The sequence below is a fragment of the Apostichopus japonicus genome, chromosome 8 (assembly GCF_037975245.1).
Source record: "Apostichopus japonicus isolate 1M-3 chromosome 8, ASM3797524v1, whole genome shotgun sequence".
Taxonomy (NCBI): Eukaryota; Metazoa; Echinodermata; class Holothuroidea; order Aspidochirotida; family Stichopodidae; genus Apostichopus; species Apostichopus japonicus.
In genome coordinates, this window is record NC_092568.1 from 32281029 (window position 1) to 32302459 (window position 21431).

General features: G+C 36.5%; 1 protein-coding gene across 1 annotated transcript; it reads right to left on the minus strand.

Moving 5' to 3' along the window:
- Positions 1 to 1930: 1930 nt before the first annotated feature.
- Positions 1931 to 19547, minus strand: LOC139971617 (cytochrome P450 3A4-like). Its single transcript, XM_071978251.1, has 13 exons — positions 19284 to 19547; positions 16255 to 16351; positions 15360 to 15412; positions 14044 to 14140; positions 12411 to 12527; positions 11480 to 11568; positions 10051 to 10199; positions 8872 to 8999; positions 7303 to 7449; positions 6519 to 6739; positions 5013 to 5150; positions 3206 to 3368; positions 1931 to 2287 (listed from the first exon to the last, which is right to left on the minus strand). Exons 1-13 carry the CDS (start codon positions 19334 to 19336, stop codon positions 2213 to 2215), a joined length of 1527 nt encoding a protein of 508 aa, XP_071834352.1. The 5' UTR covers positions 19337 to 19547; the 3' UTR covers positions 1931 to 2212.
- Positions 19548 to 21431: the final 1884 nt, after the last annotated feature.

The following is a 21431-nucleotide window of genomic DNA, read 5'->3' on the forward strand; positions in this document are numbered from 1 at the left end:
GTTAACACCGTTGTGATCACGTTCATAGTTCACAAAACGAAAGTCTCACAGATTGTACAACAAAAGTTAACACCAGTCATTTAAAAAAAAAATTATGACCGTGTAATGATCGAAGATTTGGTGATCTATCCATGTGTGCAGTGTGTTACCGATCTCCACTGTTCCATTATATTAACTTGCACCAGAATTCGACGCTGAAGGTGCCGTTCGGCTTTACCAGTTACACTTAACAATAAGGTTCCTGGCTGTAAATCCCAGTTAGCTGCCACCATGTCATAATGCTCCCACCTGGAACATTGGGTTGAGAATGTCCAATTCACACACAAAAGAAATGGAGATGAACACCAATAATAGGGTAAAAGCTACATATCTAATTTATTGAAAATCTCTACATAATAATCTGACAAGAGTATAAGAAAATACTGCTTCTCTCCTCCCTAGCTGCAGTCCACCCTCTCCTCAAGTTAATTACACTCTCCCTCTCACCTTCTCTTTTTCCCCCCAATCTCTCCTCCCCAACAGGTCTGGACTTGTTGATTCCAAAAATAAATCAAAGTAAAACAATGGTGTCCTTTGTGACCATGTGACACACCATGGTCTAAACAAGGATGATGTAACAGACCCATGTCAAAGGTCACTTGGTTGTTACTATGGGCAGTTGTTTATCCTCTGCCCACCAAGGAGAAAACTATGGATGCCTTTAAGTGATACATCCTTACACTATCGTTATTAATGGGTAATATTGCTATAATTTAAAATCGAAATATATGTGTTCTTAAATGTAAAATATAACCAAGAGAAAAAATTAGTTACTTGACTGTTACAGAAACATTATAAAACTGTATAGGGCCTACTGGTTAAAGACCAGGTGCAATTACATCTTACACAGTTTAGTCATTAGTATATCGTTATTAATGGGTAAAATTTTCATAATTTAAAATCGAAATATATGTGTGTGTAAATGTGAAACATAACCAAGAGAAAAAATTAGTTACTTGACTGTCAAAGTAATATTATAAAACTATACAGGGCCCACTGGTTACAGATTAGGTGCAATTACCTCTTACACAGTTTAGTCATTAGTCTATCGTTATTAATGGGTAAAATTTCATAATTAAAATAAGAGCATTGAAATTCTGGTAACTGCAAAGCAGATACAGCCCTTTCTTAAATAAAAAATCTTGCTTGATCATGATAGAGTAATCCTGCTACATTTAAGCAAAAAATAATAAGAAATGAGATTAAAGTTTAGATTAAAAGAGATAGATTAAAAGAGATTTTAGATTAAAGAGATTTAGATTAGAGATAAAGATTAGAGATAAAGATAAAGAGATACAGATAAAGAGATAAAGATAAAGATAGAAAGAGATAAAGATTTAGATTAAAAGAGATTTTAGATTAAAAGAGATAGAAAAAAAAAGAGATTAAAAAAAGAAAAAAGATTAAAGATTAAAGAGTAAATGAGATGTAAATCTTGCCACCTTCACTTATAAGGCTTGGAATGGACTCCTACCTAATGCATTTCATAATTATTTAATCAGTAATTCGGATATACATCACCACAACACAAGACATGCAAATCATGCGCATTATCACAACACGAATACCTCAACAGGAATGTTAAGCCTCAGAAATCGAGCAATAAAAACCTGGAATTCTATTACTGACATTATTAAAAATAAATTATCGTGTAGGACATTTAGAAAATGTTATATTAAAGAAATAATTGCATCATATTAATTAAAATATCATATAATTGATTTATTGTCGAAACGTTTAATTTGATCTTTAATTTTTTTCTTCTCTTTTCTTTCTTCAGGGAGTCTTCTACATTGTTAAGCTATTGTATGCTTTATAGAAGACTTCCTTTCACCTTGTATATTTGCACGTGAAAAAACAAAATAAATCAAATCAAATCAAATCAAATCAAAGTTAGCATGATTTAACTTTCTTTATCTAATAGAAAATTTAGTATCTGACATTGGAGTTGTTTCAGATGTTTAATGTTTATTCAAAGACATTACAAGGCACTTCTCATGTATGTTGAAATACGCATGAAGAAAATGAGTACATTCTTGCAATGGAGGGAGCTCCCATGCAGAGTAGAGAGAGAAACATGATATAAAAATGACTACTTAAACGTACAAGTGAAAATCAAATAAATTTGAAATACAGAGGCATTCCCAAGTCTGTGAACAAGCACACGGAGTGTCTATTCTCTGGCGACGACACGAAGTGTAATCCCTTTATCTGGGCTCACTGATCTCTTCCCAAACTTAATTGGAATCTGTAGGACAATATAAGACAACAATAAACTAGTAAATCATCTAAATATGTTCCTGTCATAATTTGTTTTAGCATTCAAAGCCATGAGAATATATAATTAAAGAGCATACATTCAAAAAGTCGAACCAGATTTCCTGATTTAACTGATAGGAAGGTGTGAGCCTATCCTGTCCAAAAAGCTGCTGTCCATAAATGTTGAGGAGCATCTGCAAAACTCTGCAGCTACTTGTGACATGCTTGTTTATAACACTGTTTATACCTCAGACTGTGTAGATGTATACCTCATGCAATAACTTCCATTTATGCATTGCTGCAGTGAACAGGCGCGTAGCCAGGGGAGGGGGGGGCGAAGGGGGCAACGGCCCCCCCTTGAGCATATTTGTTTTGTATGTTTTTATGATATCGCTAGTAATTTTAAAATAGAAAATACTTAGATGCAACTTATAAGGCCTGGAAAGTGCCATTACCAGCAAACTGGGATGCATTTTTGGCCAAAATTTTCTTGTACGCAACAAATGGTGGCGCTTCGCTTAGACAGTTTCCAATGCCGTATCTACGGCTCTGATAGTTTGCCTACAGGTTCGCTCCTCCCTTGGCAAATTCCTCACTTCAGGCCAGTTACATTTCAAATATGAACTCAGAAGGCTAACAGGTATTAGGTGTTGCTGATTGTTCATATTTCAAACCTAACCTTGTTCTTCAGAGCCACAGTTTGCTGTCACTCTTGTGATATGTATTTGTTACATACAGGTTTTCATTCATCAGGCAATAGCTTTCCCTAAGGTTGTGAAATATCATCATTCCATACAACCTGGGGTTTACACTTCTATCAACATCGATAAAAGAGAATCTTTAATCGTGCTAGTTTCGATGATAAAATTCCACTCAGAAGATGATAAACATTTGCATTAATACCTACCTGTGTCTGTTCACAAGGCTCAAATTGAAAAGTTTGAACCATTCTGACAATCGCCATCTTCAGAACTAACAGAGCAAATCGCATCCCAATGCAGTTTCTGGGTCCTGTACCAAATGGCAGATATGCAAAGGGGTGTCTCTTCTCAGTGGCCTCCTTGGTGAATCTATTGAAACAAAAGAAAGGATCATTAAAAACACAAAATCAGGACGGGTAAAATGATGGAGCTGTTCACCCTTTTATTTATTTCAAGCACTTCATGATCATGAAGGATGCAAATGTGTAGCCAAACTGCCAAAATTACAGACCATTGATTGTGTACTTAAAACTGGTGTATGAAGAAAGGCAGTTATGAATTCTCCATTTGGTCAGCAATTTTACAATACCTATTAGATTTCACATGATAAAAATTTCAAAATCTAAACATTTAATTCCAATATTCAAATGCATCATAACTATTTAAGCAAATGAGCAATTATGCTAACAATTTTTTTTTTACATGTGGGAAGAGCACTAAGAGTTGCTTTACAATTTTATATTGAATTGAAGTTCTTGCCAAAACCTGGACACAATGCAACAGCTCAATCTCTTAACTGTCAAATGTCTTTTCCAATTTTCAAGAAATGGACTTTTTTATATGATTCACGGTTTGTTCGGGCTTTTTAATTATTGATTCTACTGTAACCAAGTCCTTGAAGCAACAATTTTTGTTCAGAATTTGAGTGGAGTCAGTAATTGCCAGTTCTCTGGTTAGTTGATGAGTGACGGCAAAACCAGGTCTGTGTCATAGTTTGATCAGTTCCGATTATACAGTTTAGTTTAGTACCTTCCAAGGGTTAGAAAGACACCAGAAGCTCATTTCAAACCCTATTCAATGCCATTGCAAGTTCATTACAAGTTCAACCTGGTTAGCCCTCGCTTGGTTTATACCTGAAAAAAAAAACAATTTTCTGGGTATCAGGTGATCTACAAGTAAAAAAATCTGTCTTCCTTATCTTACTCCTCAAGCTCTTTAGTGAAATTTTGTTCCTGCTGCAGCTGCTTTATTAGCTAAGATTAGGAAGACAGCTTTGATTACTTCATACATCACATGTTTCTCAGGAAAATCACCGCTTTTTCTGGGTAGAAACCAAGCCAGGGGTAACCAGGTAGAACTGGAAATGATGATTGTGGATGAACGATGGTTTAATATCAAGCCATCTTTTGATGAGTGTTCAGAGAATAACGACCTGCTCCAGGGACCACCGTTGAACGTCCTCAACTGAGGCACCAGAGTGTATCCCAGCATATGACCACTTTATGAGATACTGCGGTAAGGGAAGAAGGGCGCCATCCATCATCACCTATGAGCAGCTATAGTGAATGAATTTGATTTTATAACCATTGAAAGAACAGATCCACACACCATTTTTCAAACCAGGAATACCACATCCACATAAGACATTGTTACTCAACAGCATTGCAAAGCAGCAATTTTGAAGAACCTGGTTCCTTGTGAGGTTGTCAACCTGGAACCAAATGGTTGTGTGGCAGACATTATAACCCCTACATCATGCCTATATTTTTATTCTGTACCCTTTATATACTACTTCTATACCCAACTGAAAATCACATGACAACTGTATTACTTGAGTCATGCAAGTCCAACAGGGCTAAGGAGCAGATATCAATGTGCAGGTTTGACACAAGTGCTTACATAGCCGGTTTTCGTAGCTGCGAAGCGCATGGCTTTACCAATCTGAGACTTAGTCGAGGGATTACATTGTTTGTTTATTTAGTTCAGTATGTTTTCTGTACTGAAACATCCTACCTCTCAGGATCAAACTTCTCTGGGTCCTCCCAATAGTCAGGGTCATAGTGTATGCCAATGATGTTGTAGAAGATGTCCATTCCTTTCTCAAAATGAAAATCACCAACCGTAACAGAGTCCTGACAGACACGATCAGCCCTGTCAAAACAAAGAAAGTTTAAGAAACATTTCAGGGAATGCAAAACATGGATTGTATATGATCTTAATCCAACCTCTATGCTGAAGAATGAATTAAGTAGTATAGTAAGTCACATGATGGACAATACTGACCAATAGGAAGGAACGATTAACTAATTCAAGTCCATTAATGTTACTATTAGATTCACTCATAGAGAAAGAAATAATATTGTCCGCATCTACAGCGTTTGAATAATTAAAATTCATGGGTGGTTTTATTAAGGTCTGGCCTTGAGGCTATAACAAGATAAAAGAGTTTAAAAGAATGCTGGATGTTCACAGCACACAGTATATGCAAATTTAAACTTCTGCCCATTAGTTAATTTGCAAGACACGAGGGCTGAAAATAATACTCAAACTTTATGGAAGATGACAAACGCCTTTTGGATAGCGCAACTGTCTATTATGCTGTATACAAAAGATTTGTACGAAGATGAAAAGTATAACTCTTTCATTTGTATGTATGTCAAATATCAGACAAAAGTGCAGATTGTCTATAAGGCTAGTAGGAGGGGTGGAATACGTCTTCATCAATTTAATCTTATTATGAAAAATTACGAGAAAACAAAGTGAGGGTTGCACAACAAAGAGAGATAGAGAGAGTTCACATATGGGGGGAAAATGATCACAAAATTCACTTCTCTGACAGAAATAGAAATTCAAAAGGATGAAATAAAATTCAAAGCTAGAAACTCAGTGATGCATTTCCTCTTTAGCATTACAACATTGTCTTTTACCGTAATACAACTAAGCTAACAGCAATTACCCAACATGATGTGCTCCTGTTTCACTAATCCTGATACTGTCTATCGACTGTAGAAGTCATTTTTTATGTCAATCAGATTCACAATTTTCCCACGCAGGTTGAAAAGTGTTAAGCATACGATGAACCAATGTACTGGTGCAGTATTTTCAATCAATTTTGTGAGGTCTGTCTTTTGTGATTCCTTAATTACAAGGTTAGTTACTAACATTGAACTCAAAAATGGAACTCAAAAGCTCTTGAATGGTGATTTGTCAATTTAATCGGCCTTAATATAAACTGAATACACAAAAATAAATTGAATGTAAGTATTCAATTCAGCGCAAATTTATTTTCTCAAACTACAATACAGATGTTTTGTTTACAAACATAAAAATAAGTACATCAAGATGGACACTAGAAAAACAATTGACTTGACTCAACTCGAGTCCATCACTTGACCCGATGCACACACTATTTAAACATTTTTTCTCTCCTTTCTTTTGGCCCCGGTGATATGACTTGATCTTAAAGTGAAGCATCTCGTGACAACTGTGCCATTTTAATTTATACACAATACTACTTACACAATACCGGGGGGATATAATCTTAAGGTTTCACTCAAGAACTTGTCCAAGTACTCCATCTTGTTCACTGTGTCGTAATTCACAGAGTCACGATCGGGGGCCATTTCTTGAACTTCCTGGAAAAGCTTGTCTTGCAGTTCAGGGTGTGTAGCAAGGTTGTAGGACACAAATGATAAGGCAACAGTGGTGGTTGAATAGCCAGCTAAAAAGAAGATCAGGGACTAAAAGGAAAGAAGATGAGATTTATAAATTATTTTAATTCATAAATGAGTTTATGTCAATTCTAAATTTTGTAAAATTGTTGTCTAGTGAAATCAACCTCAAACCAGAAAAAAGCATCATAGAAAATGTTGACTCAACTGAATGAAGATGTGAATATATATCACAGTTGTGTTATTTTTATTTTTCTATATTGGAATATCACCTGTCTTACTTACAAGTACTAAAAAAAGCTTCCAAGGAAGGGGTGTGGGAAGGGGTGTGGGAAGGGGTGTGGGAAGGGGTGTGGGAAGGGGTGTGGGAAATGGGTGTGGGAAGGGGTGTGGGAATGGTGTAGGAAAGGGTATGGGAAGGGTGTGGGAAGGAGTGGGATGTAGTGGGGAAGGAGTGAGGAAGGAGTGAGGAAGAGCAGGTGTGTGTGTGGGTTCTGCATCTCACCGTTTTAACCTCACACAAAAGAGACACATCCACCCCCCTCCCCCTGCCCCCTTGTAAAATCCTGAACCCACTCCTTATGAGGATGAAATCACCTTAACACCATCACTCAGAATAAATGCAGCTTTACCTGAGCCATGATTTCTGCTTCAGTGAGTTCGGTCTTCCGATGAAGGCCCTTCTCCTCTCCTCCAGCAATCTCAGGCATATCTTCACTTTCAGCTGGACTGTCATCAGTCTCCTGGGCGTCTACCATCAACTGTAACACATCTACTCTCTAAAATAAAATTATGATCAAGAAATATATCATTTTTACAGATCTAAATATATGTAAAGTTAACATCAAGTTTCTTCAATTTTTTCACAAAAATGTGCACTTTCTAAATACACTGCAAAAGCTAGATGCGTAGAAATTAGAGAACTTTAGACAATGAGTAAAAATTTTGTCACTTCAAAGTCTTAAAGGATGACTTTAGGCATATAATCAAATTTGATATGATGTAAACACTGCTATAGTCCATGTTGTATTACTATTGCACTTTTAAATTACAAGTGTGAAATGACCCTTGAAACTTCTGAGGTTCATGCATGGTCAGAGTGACAGACCTGTTCTGAGGTTCATCAATTAAAGTGACTGGACTATATAGTCTAATACACAGAATATTATGTTAATTCCTCAGGTTCAATACAACACTCAATGGGAGAACCTATGGGCTCAAATGACATGTTTACCATGTATAACAAATTTATCAAGGACAAGTAGTGTTCAATGCCATCCTTGAGAGCTCCATGTTTACAAGCAAGTGTCACATACATGCACACACACACGCACATACGCATTACCATCCCATAGATTCCTTGTGCCCTCCGGCAAGGAATCAAACAATGGATTAACATCAACATTTATGCCTGCACCAAGGAGCCGACAACATCATCAACATACATTTAAAGAAGTTATCCCGATACTTTAAAAGTAAATATCTTGACAAAAACTATCTTGAAAATTGAAATAGCTAGATATACAAACAAAAGTAGCGATCAACACTTTCTTTTTTCTTGACATATGAAGGCTAAAATTCTGCTTAAAGTCATTCTTTAATTGCATCATAATTGCACTTATTTTGCTAAAGGCAATAAAGGCATTAACACAGGCCAAACATTACTGCTAGAGAGGAAGTAAATTTGCCTGACTTGTTTTAACTTTATTCATCGGTCTTGTTTAATGCCGAACCACACACTACAGTAAGCGCCTCCGGCAAGGCATCAAACAATGGATTAACATCAACATTTAAGCCTGCACCAAGGAGCCTACAACATCATCAACATACTTTTAAAGAAGTAATCCAGATGCATTAAAAGTAAATATCTTGACAAAAACTATCTTTTAAATTGAAATACTGTAGCTAGATATACAAACAAAAGTAGTGATCAACACTTTCTTTTTTCCTTGACATATGAAGGCTTAAATTCTGCTTGAAGTCATTCTTTAATTGCATCATAATTGCACATATTTTGCTAAAAGGCAATAAAGGCATTAACACAGGCCAAACACTACTGCTAGAGAGGAATTAAATTTGCCTGACTTGTTTTAACTTTATTCATCGGTCTTGTTTAATGCCGAACCACACACTACAGTATGTGCCAGAAGACTAGAACGATTTTGTAAATCATGAGATCTGAAGTTTGTGTTCCTTCTCACCTTGCTGGCTTTGTCATGCCTCATGTGCATTGCTTGTTGAGTAACATCCATGAAGAACTTCTTAGCTTTAGTTTGGGTAAGTCCAATTTTAAAGAAGTTAAAAATGGGAGCCACTTGGGGTAGGAATACTGGAAGTGAAAAGTGAAAAAGAGGCACTGTTACTCTTGGAACATCAGTTTTGGGAAGGGTGGTTTTAATAGAGTGGAATGGTAACATATTAACATGTCAGCTTTTCACCATTCAATGTTTTGCAACCTAAAGTTAGCTTGGAACCTCCAACAAACTGCCTTTGTGGAGATTTTGCACCCACAGGCTTAGTGGTTCAAAAATACACACATGTACTCACAAATTCCCTGCGCCCTTTGGCAAGTAACAACAGCAAAATAAATTTCTGGTCGGAAAAAGATCCCAATAAGACGTCAACATTTTACAACATTTTTCCTGAAATAGTATTCTGTTCTACAGGTTAGTATTCTGTTCTACAGGTAAGTATTTCGTGCTAATGGTTAGTATTCCGTTCTACAGGTTAGCATTCCGTTCTACATGTTAGTATTCCTTTCTAACGGTTAGTATTCCCATCTTCAGGTTCAGATTCCCTTCTACATGTTAGTATTCTGTTCTAAAGGTTAGTATTCTGTGCTACAGGTTAGTATTCTCTCCTACATGTTAGTATTCCGTTCTAAAGGTAAGTATTCTGTTCTACAGGTTAGTATTCTGTTCTACAGATTAGTATTCCATTCTAACGTAAGTATACCGTTCTAACAGTTAGTATTCTGTTCTACAGGTTAGTATTTCATTGTACAGGTTAGTATTCCTTACCACAGGTTAGTATTCTGTTCTACAGGTTAGCGTTCTGTTCCACATGTTAGTATTCCGTTCTCAAGGTTAATATTCCATTCTAGCAAAGCAACTTCTTTCCTGTTTCCTTCTAATTTGTTCCCAGCCTCTCCCTTCCCACACCCACAACCCCTGGTCCGGTTAATGGTACAAAATACAATGTGACACAAAATTGTGTTCAAACCTCTCCAGCTGATTTTCCTATTGAGTAGAATATCTTGCCTGCAGAGTCTGTTTAGGAGACCATTCTACAGAGTATACATGTACTTAATGTGATACAAAATCAGTGGTGCATATGAACATAATTTGAACCATAGAAGTAAATAACGTAATGATGCTCACATGCAATTATCACGCGAGGATTCAACAAGTTCATGTTAATTATTGCCTTTGCATGATTGACAAATGGATCGTTAGGATCTTCCTGTGAGTCGACTTGGAGGCCAAACCCTCCTTTGGCAATGCAGTCCATAGTCATGTTTCCATACATTCTGAATATAATAAGGATGGGAAATGAAAAGAGGTTTCAAAGTGACTAGAAAATGCAGATGTTTTTTTAACAAATTATTACAGTCAACTAGCACTCGATAGAGAGCACACCTCCATCTCTCCAATTTCCAACATCTTCTCATTTTGACCTTTGACTCATTTCAGTAAGTTCCTGATTTTGGGGATATGTTGTGTATTTGATATTCATATTGTGTGACCTTATAAAGTTTCATCAGTTCTTTGGGTTGTTAAGTGTACCATTGAATCACACATGTTTAAACATGAGAGAACTTAAACAAGTAGACAATGCATGGAGTGGCAGATGCCATATCCAAACTATTGGTATATGATGATTGATAACAATAATATCATCACTCTCAATCACCCACCAATGTTTGAAGAAAATGAACCTCCTATAATGAGTGACCTTTGATCATATCCAGCAAGGTTGAAACCCATCGGCCTTATGGTTTAGAAGTAGTTTTTGGAATGTTCTTTTGCACAAATTTGGTAATGGTGATCTTTCACCTCCATCACATGACCTTTGACATTTTACATTAATTAATGCACTGTTGATATGCATAGGTTTACAAAGGTTTTGAGGTTTTTCGGCATTACTCTTATTTTGGTATATACATGTAATAACGAAAATGCTGCTTACTGATTATTTGATGTTTGACCTCTGACATCATTAGTCATGAAATGGAAGCACCACATCCCATGACCATGCATACAGCCACCAAGTTTGATATCAATCGAGCCTTCGGTTAAGGAGGAGTTTGTAATAACTTTTTTGATCACATAAATTACACAAAGTACAAATGTTCACCAAGGAAGATGAACAAATCAAGATAATCATAGGTGCTAGAGAATAAATCTATGCAAAATGAGAAGGAAAAAATAATAATTAAGGCTCACTCTAAGTCATTTATGCATAATCTATAAAGATACTGAAGAAACCAATTTTGGCATAAATTGTAGAGCAAAATGATACAAGTTGTAACCATTTTGATCAACTTGAAGTGACAAAAGTTCTTTGGAGCATCTTGAATGCAAAGTCCAATACTGTACATGTATAAAAAGTTTTCCTTGTGGTATCTGCACAGTGGGTATGAGAACTAGCCAGGGCTTTGCAGTACTGATGTAGGCACAGTGAATCTGTGACTTCACTGGCATTTCTTATATAGTTTTTACTTTGTCTGTGTTGCATCTATTTACAATACGTTAACATTGGGATTTATGAGAGGGTGTCCAATCATAAGTACAAGCCATAATAACTTACTCATTGACCTCAATATCTGGATTAGTGGCTACTTTAGCCTTCATGTGCTTAATGAGGGCATCACAGCTGTCATTGAGGAGAGCAGCAATCTAAACCAAACAAAAAATAAACAAAGAACAACAATTGTACAGGGAACTGTAGTAAATACACATCTTTCGAAGAAGTATGGATAAAATCATAAAGAACTAAGAAGCTTTTATTGTATGCTCTTAATATAGCTCTTGAAGAAAAGTTCATACTCTGAACAAAGTTCTTATAGAGAACTCTCCGTGATATAGAGAATGCTAAGCAAAGACTAACATAGACTGCAGGGTGGGGTGGGGGTGGAGGGGAAGAGCTCTGATGGAGGTCCAAGTGTGATCCTATAAGCTGCAGCACTTATTTCTTGTCCTCTCACAATTGTTTTCTTAAGAGCAAAGCCAGAAAAAGGTATAAGAAATTTCTTGGGATTATTATTTCAGACCCCCCGGTGGGGGTGTCTAGTGGCAAAGTCCCAAAAGATGCCAATGTAGAGTGTGTTACAATCCCTTTGGCACTTCATACACTCCTTTTGGCATTCAAAACACCGTACAGAAAATAACAATACACTGATACCCCCTCGTTAATGATCACTCGTGCAAAGAAAAAATATATTACACTATATACCTCCAAATGTTAATGGACCATGAACATGAAGGATCTACAATTTTGAATTAAAATAATGAGGGAAATTGCAGGCTGTTATCGCAAAATCTTGTCCACCTTTGTTGAATATCAATCCTCCTTTCCCAGCTTCCTGTTGCTATAAAAACAGCCTGCTTCACGGAGAAAATTACATCGTTTATAAACTCAACAAAACGAAAGAAAAAAAAGAAAAGGATGAGAACCAATGCTTTGATATTAGTGTCTTACGTTCGCTTCCAACTATCTTCTCAGTTGTCTTTTACCTTACCGGTTTCATTTTGCTGGCACTAAATGCTGGTGTAATGGTGTTTCGTACTTGCTTCCATCTTGCACCTTCCAATCTAGTAAGTGCCTTATTCACAGGGTAATCATCAAATGCTTGTGGCTGAAGAAATGACATGTCACATCAGAATACAAGATTTAAACAAGAATCAGAAAGAGAGAACACATTTCTTGCCATGTATTGACAAATAAACGACTATATTAAATACCGATATCAAATACAAACTAAACACAAGAATAGTACTCTAAAGATGTGAGCGTTTTTTTATAAAAAATTTATGTCGCAAAGTGACAGTGCATTGTAAATTGTTCCACCAAGGTAATCATCAGGCAGAATTCTGACATTTACAGCAGTAATGACCTAGCTACAGTTGTCCTATCATGAGTTGCTGTGCAGTGCAATGTACAACACTTATAGCTGTACGTTGTGTACGACTTACAATTCTTAGTGTGTTTTATTTAAGTCAAGGACCCTAAAATAGGTAAGCAATTTAGAAAGCAAACTTGGAGTACTAGCTATCTACAGTTAAAGTTGCCTACTGGCAGGCAGTCAATATGGATCCTTTCTTTATTGTTTTGAGAATAACATCAGTTGAAGTTGACAGGTTTTGCACCCAAAGTGAGCTTGGAGGAAATATTTGTTCTGTCACAGAAGCACACTGAACAATTTCTATTTATGGTTTTTCTTCATGATTTTCATCCAATTTCCTACTTCAAACTTGGAGTTCATCTCAATATGCACACAACTAAGTTGTTGGCACATAGTTAACATCAAATCTCCTTTGGGTAAAGGTGGAACTCCAATCCAAGGTCATGACAATAAAATGAAAAATAGAGTAAAACAACATATTTTGTTGTCAGTATGCAACTATGATATCCCATCTGTCTTTTTGCTTTTAATTTCACTTTATGGTACAAAATGTGAAAATTTCAATTGTCAATAGCTCAGTAAGAACATGAAGAAATTTCTGCAAATTTCACCGGGATGCTTTAGAATACGTTCCTCTTGAATGAGTCACAAATTAATTTTTCTCTGAACCATTTGTTTCAGAGGCAAAATACTTCACAGGAAAATCTGTTTGGTCTGATTATAAACTGAAAAGATAAAGCAACATAAACCTTAAATAAACATATATAACCAAGAGCCTTGTATCCTAGATACGAAGGGTGAGACAAATACAAACATTTCAAGCTGGATTAACTTAAATACCAACAACTCTGTCAATGAATAGCTTGAACAAATAAAACTGGCTCACAGAAGTAAACGTTTGAAACTGATATCCGTGATAACGTGGGACGAAGGCCATGTTCCCATTTGTCTCTAGCTACTAACAGTAGCAGTATAACAATCTGTGTGTAGGGACGTTGTAATGTGTATGCTTGATATTACAGCTCTGTACTGTATAGCCATTTCATCGTTATAGTCTGATCAAAATGAACAGATCATGAAATATTGTGTTTAAAGTTTCACTCAAGTGAAGATTTTAAATTGACATCCTTGGCTTGATAAGTCCATGCATGCTAGTTTCTTTGACCTTTTTGTAAACCAAGTGTTAAATTAGTTAACATTGAAATGAAATGAAAAGACTGTTTTTCTTGATAACATAATGGCATCTTACCCGACGATTGTGAAAACTAGAAAACTTCCGGACAAGGATTTCTTTCAAGATGTCTGCATCGCCAATAACAACAACGGGTGAACTACCAAGTAACATCCTGTAGAAAGAAGAGATGACCAAAATTCAGACTGATTTAAGAGGGTAGGGGAGGGGTGGGGGGGTGAATAGATTTAGTTTTAGGTGTGAAGCAGACCAATTAAAGCAACTTCCCTATCTGCAGAACTTACATTTTTGCTTATATTCATGGATCATCTGGTGTCAGAAGAGATCCCATTTAGCAGGTACAAACCCCATCACAATATCTTGTATTATAAGCATTTTACAAGTGTAGATAAACCTATGTTGTTTGCAAGCAACATATTTTTGCCAGATTAATTGTTGCTTTATTGCCCCAGGAAAGATGGGCATGTGTTGCCATCATGCCACATGATTTCAAAAAAATTGTCTTTACATTTTTGTTTAACATAATTTGTTGGTTTGATAATCTCCCTGAAATGAGACAAGTTTTTGGATTATTCTCTATGTTCTGAAATCAATGCTTCATCAAAAGAAATTGAGTTTCATTCAATTCTTTTGCCCTAAATAATCTCACTCGCTCTGCTGTTGCCAGGTACAATGCATCATCAGTTTAAACTTCCTATCTTCGGGATTAAAGATGCTTATCAAGATGTGATTTAGTGCAGCTAATTTACAGCATTTGCTTTTCAAAGTTACCTTGAGCTTTGATGAGAACTTTGATAATGATGAGTACATTTAATTGCGCAGCACTACGTAATCAAACCTATGGCTGCACTGTAGAGTGCACCGCTGTAAGATAAGGTGACCAGACGTCATACATTTCCAGGGATGTACAGTCCCCTGATTACATCAACATCGTCAACAAGTCCCCTGATTTATTGGAAACAAATATGGTCAGCTTACAATATGACCTTGCACAGGCTGCATACCAGTGCATCAGTTGGGACCACAAACAATACCATGCAGGATACTGTACAGTAAAACTATTGCAAAGGTGCTTCATCTGACATGCTCCAATATAAACCAATATCCCTAAAGATGTTGGGAGTAAATCCATGTGAATACCCCTGAGGCATACTAAATGACACTTAGGCAACCATAGTCATCCATGTCTATAATGAAAGATCACACTTTGGAAGACACATTGCATGCTGTGTATAATTCTACTTCAAGGAGTGTGTCAACACTGAAGTTGACATGCCATTGGCTCAACGGGAAAAGGGACAACATACAGAGGAAAGTTGCACAAGAAGCACAAGACTAGAAAACCAAACTACAATTGCTACAGACTGACTTACCCAAATATTTTACCATGTTGCTTAGCCGACCGATGAATAAACTCTGTGAAACCCTAAAATAGGAAAAATTGCAAAATAATATTTTGTGAGTTTCTCTCTCGCAATATTTCATGGGAACTAATGTCATCATGAACCATGTCATCCTAAATTCAATGATGACATCATTTTACAAGTTGTAGTTTGAAATGTGTTTTCTTTTCTTTTTACCAGCAAGCAAGACTCTTCTAGGTTCAAGCATGAAAGACAGAAGCAAATCAGATCCTACAAATTAATGAATCTATATTTTTTATACTAACTCAGATATTTACTTGAGCATCTAATTCACTGATTCACTTTCAGAGAGAACAAAAAAGTTTAAATATGATCCTAAGGGATTTAGAACCACTGTTGTTTACCAGTCACATCATTTTGAGTCCACAGGTCGAGTCAAGTCATTGACAGTGAATTTCGTGACTCGATGGATTCTTTGACTCCAGTCACTATTTTTTTTAAGAGGTAATTAATTTTTTTTTTAAACATAGACTTCCTTCATTTTTTGAAATTGAGTGACTAAAAGTTATCGCTCATTTAATATACAACGATGTTCAAAAGGTTTCTTTACAATTTGACAAATGCATGCTATATGCCAAAGCTCCAGGTGCAGTTGTTTTGGAGAGCTTAAACACCTCTTCAGAAAATGTGGTTTTCATTCAGTTTACACAATGGATATGTCGTTGACAATTAATGCATTTAACTCGGGCTACACATGCCACATTTGATGCAAGAATAGCTCTCTTTGGAAGAAAAATCCTTGCTTAGGTCTGTACACATTTCATTCGACATTAAACACAGAAATATAACTATACTCCTTGTAACAATGCCTACTGATGTACCCCAATAACGATGCCACACATACCCCTGATATGAACTTGTGGTAATGTCCAAGGAATGGCAAGATGGTATCACATGGTATACCCCTTTGCTTAAAGTATGATTTCCTCCAGTAATCATAGCTTAAAAGAAAGAAAAAGAGAGACAAGTTCAATCATAATGGTGACATATTACATGATCAATGACATTATTAAGAGAGACCAATTATGCAATATTCTTTAGACCATTTCAAGCCAAATGAATGTGCGAATGAAGGGATTAAAGTGTGAAATAGTCAGTGAAATATTGAGTCTGCTGTTGAGATTGCAAGCTCTCCAATGAAACATGATTTGATTTTGCTTTGAAAGTTTCAATATATCCAAATACTGAGCAAACTGATAAACAAAGTTATTAACCCAGGTTGTAAAGTTCATCATGCTATGGCCAAGAAATGTGTATTATTGCAAGACTAGTGGTTAAGTCACACTGTACGCTTAAGATGATAAAGCTCTATGTACAGTAAATCATGATCCCTCAGTCACTCCTCGAAAGAAATTTGCAGTTATTTTATTTATGACGCTTAAGCGACCACAATTGCTTATTTGATTACAACTTTCACGTCGAGTGGCTTCCAACTGAACATTTTTAACTCAAATTTGGAATCTTTTCAATTTAGAAAGTGATTTCAGATGGGAAAATCGTAGATTGCTCCTGGATGACAAAGCCACCTTACTATGACCCGGCCAGGGATCGAACCCTGAACCTCCTGGTTGCTAAGCCTCATTGCTTCAAATGCCACCGCCTTAATTCACTCGACCACAGCACCGGTATTTAGACCTCAATATACAACATAGGTTACACTATAAACAATTCTTGCTAAACTTAATACAGTCATGGATTCAACTTCAAGTAATGATTGGAGGGTAGATCTTTGTGTCACTAGAATGGCTTGCTTTGTTACATAATGTTATTTGACAGAGTGAGACTGGCATTATACAGTGGTTCAAAGCATAGAGATTCTGTTAAATCCATACTCCAGCATATAGCCTTTATATTGTAGAGTTATCAAGGAAAAAACGTTAATACTGTACATCTACCCACATATATATGCGTCAGATTATTGTTTTGGTTTCAATCAAACCTAGAAAGAGATGGGACATCAATGGTTTTACTTGAATTTTCATTTGGTACAATCCTTGCAAATGGGCCATAAGTTTGTCAAAAAAGTATTATGATTGTGCGACTATATATTACACAATATTTCCCCCTAATTTTTTTAGACCGAACATTGGAATTGGGTGCTTATAATAAAGGCTTTCATAGTAAGTATATGTCATCCCATGAATCTACTGAACAAGGTCATGCATGTATACACTACAGTAATAAACATAGCCTAGGCATAACAATTGGCCAAATCAGGTACTGTAGGCCTTGAAATCTTTGAAATCTTTGAAATCAAATCATTCTATGTAAGAATACTAATGAGGTAGAATATTTTTGCTGTTTTCCACCATTATCTCTATCCTTTAATCCTGTTTCGCAATGTCCAGTTGATGAACCCAATTGTTTCTTTCTTAATACACATCTCATCACACCTTATGTTAAGCCCCAGCTGTGCCCAAGCTTAGCTTAAAGGCATTGAAGACTCGCCCCAAACCATTTGCCGCGCTCTGAAAAAGTTTCCGTTGCTTGCAAGTGAAGTTTTCTTCTTGTCGCTACCAAATGCAGACAGTAATGAAATGTGATACCTTGTTATCTGTTATCCAGACCTGACATGTCCATTGCCCGCTATGTACAGTGTGTTGTGAGTATTGACAGTAGCTGTATGTATGCTGTATACTACTGTCTAATTACCGACGACGGTAGCAAGCTTTATGTGTATTTTCTGGTATCGATGGTGGTGTCTTAGAACCCTTCTGTTACACCTCATTCGAAACTAGGTCACATTACCGGCGTGAGACGTTTGTTTGTGCGAGAGTCTTCACACCCTTCAAGGACTAACCTTATAGACATCTATAGGTAAATACCTGTTCCCCTACTGAATACAGGTACCTGGGAGTTTGGTTCAGTGTACAGTCTACTGTAGGTTGAATACAGTGGTTAAAATGTAAGTGTATTGTTCGATGAGTTATATGTTAATGTTTTACTCCTACGATCGTCTTACGACTTTCAGTGTTAATATTTTCATCCATCTATGGTAGTGAATACATACTGTATGACTACCACCATACTCTTGTGGGCTGACATTATTTCTATTCTAATTTAACTAAGACAACGGTCACACATATAAAATTGCATCTTCCGACCATCGTTTCTTAACTATAGTCCGACCATATATTAAACTAACTACGGTAGCGGTCACACATACTCACATGACTTTGTAATATATTCGGATGATCGTTGTTCGCGGACACAGGCATCAGTGAGTTAATTATGCTTTTACTATCATGCGCAGTTGCATTGGGTCGGTGAAGGGTCACGGTTTTGACAATGTTTTGACGGGTTTTTAGTTGTAAGTAGTAGATGATGTCGGTGTTTACGCTAAAATGCATTGTCGGACAACGCAATTGCGGTCACATGCACGGTTCTTCCTGCTAGTGCATGATGGTAGGACCATGGTTAATTCGGGGCTTACGATGCTAATTACCATCTTTAGTGGACGATGTTAGGACGATCGTCAGACCGTAGTAGAGAGCGGTCTCACGCAAACCGTACCATGGTCGGCCCATGGACCATCGTTATGTCTGAAAACATGTACGTGTGACCGGGGTCTTAAAATAGCCTGGCTACTTGGGTTAAGTAACTTAGTATAGCTGACGGCTACGGGATCTAATTCGTTCAGGCTACAACAAGAACGGTAACAATATTTAAGCATATAAATGAGCACAATTTAACAGTTGAGAATTGAAATGAAGTCTGAATTTGATAGGCTACATGCGTTGTGCTAGTAGGCGCAAACCATCCCGACCTGTTACTGTGTTACGTGATGTGAACGAAATTTGCCTCTGACGCAGTTTTCATTATAACTTGAAACCCTTGAAGTAGCAGTTCTCGAAGCACGTAAAATATACTCACACGCACGCTATGATGATCACAGAAGCGATTAAGACCCACGTAGTCAGCTCCATTATTGACTCTATCAGCTTTTGCTAGCTTCCTGTTCGTTTCTATCTGTACAAATGTTATGTTTTACAAATTGTGACCAAAGATGTTTCACCTTCGCATCTTTGGTTTGACAAAGTTCCAAAATGGCAAGAAATCAAACAGATTGCGTAATTATTTGTCTATATGGGTGGCATACTCCTATTAGAGTCTATATCAATCCGCCGAGTGTTCTCCTGTCTAAGTGCCAACAAGCAAAGCAGTAAGAGAACAACTTTTTTTATATGTTACCAACCATGATTTGGTTTTCATGTGGCTTGTATATTGAAGAGCATGAATGGAGAACAACTTTTTTTAATATGTTACCAATCATGATCTGGTTTTAATGTGGCTTGTATGTTGAAGAGCATGAATAGAAGTACAATTGATTTGAATCAATTGAGGCAATCTTGGACCCTTTAGGAATCCCAGGAGCAGAGTACGAAAATTGTTTACTTCTGAGTGAAGAGGTTTCTTTACAATACAAGTGACGAAACTTCAGGCTCACATAGCAAAAAAATCTGTACGGTCATGATACGGAAAATTGATGGTGCCATGAATGACCAACTTGTCAAGTACCAAGTGATGGGATGACGTATAGCTAGAGAACTTTTAGTTACATTACTTAGTTTTTAATTGTGTAAGTCAGTATGGCTTTTAATAGGTGTTTGTTACCTTACTGTGTCATACCAACTGAACTAAAATAACGTCTCGTCAATGCTTTAAATTACGGTAACCGAAAATGACGGCTGGTAGGTTTCTTGTCTAAATGATATTTGTCAGCATATCAAACATGAGGTCTGTCCAAGCTTCCCTGTCTTGAGATACTGAGTTCACAAGGTTTCCACATCTGACCTCTGTGGACCCAAATGACCTTTGACATCCATAAAGACAATAGGCTTTTGTACTCTATGTGGTACACCAACATACTAAATATCAATCTGTGCAAGCTTGCGATATCAAGATATCTTGTTTACAAGGTTTTAATAATTTCACACCTTTTTTACCCAAATTAACCTTTGACTCTCACTAAGAAAGAAGGCTGTATTGACTCGAATGTCTTGAACAGGGTCGATAAGAAAACAAACAGTTTTAAAGATGAAACTATTTCACCTTCACTGTAAGACTAACTATAACATGCAGTTAGCATTCTTATGCAACGCCATAATGTAGTGCCGGGCAGTGAAAAGGGGTCGATCTTATAGGCGGATCGAAGCAGTTTATAGGCTACCAGGGACTTAAAAGTACCTTCCTGTCAGACTGTAGGCATACCACTAATATGTTCCTCGGTTGAACCTTGATCGGATCCTATTCCGGAAAGGCAATGATACACATCCAAACAATGATTTCCTCATAATAACATAACATGTAATGCTGGTGTGTTTTTAAAAAAAATTGTTAGTCGTGTAAAGTTCGCTTTCAAGGGGAAACAGCTATTATGATCCTAGAAAGGACGCTCGGTTAGTTGAGACGAATTATACATTTTATTATAAACATTCAAAATCGATGTTTATTATGACTGACCGAAATCGTGATCCAAGATAAAGTATAGCTGTGATATTCATAAACACACATATTCACAAACTGTTCTTTAATGTTACGAAGGAGTCATTGGTAATTTTGAAATACATCGATGATTCCTATTATCCAAGTGGATAAAACTGCCAAGAAGCCATTAAATACATTTTATATGTAACAAACTGATTTCATCAAATGTTGTAATTGATATGCTTGGTAACATGAAACATTATTGACTAAATAATCTATACGGGACACTGACATGGTGTTAGAGCGTGTCAGTATGCTGCATAGTTGTATAAGAGATTTGAAATACAATCTGTATAGGCTAACGGCTAAACCTTATAGGAACCGTTTCAGGTTATTATTTCAACAACAAAAATCGTTAAAACATTAATATAACATTAATATCTCATAAAAACGTTATGACGACGTTTTTATAACACCACGTTTAACGTTATAAAAACGTATTTTAGAAGCTCTTTTAATAATGTTATGATAACGTTTTGTGTTTGCAGGGTAATGACCTAAGACAACATAAGACGTTTATTTAGCTCCATGAAG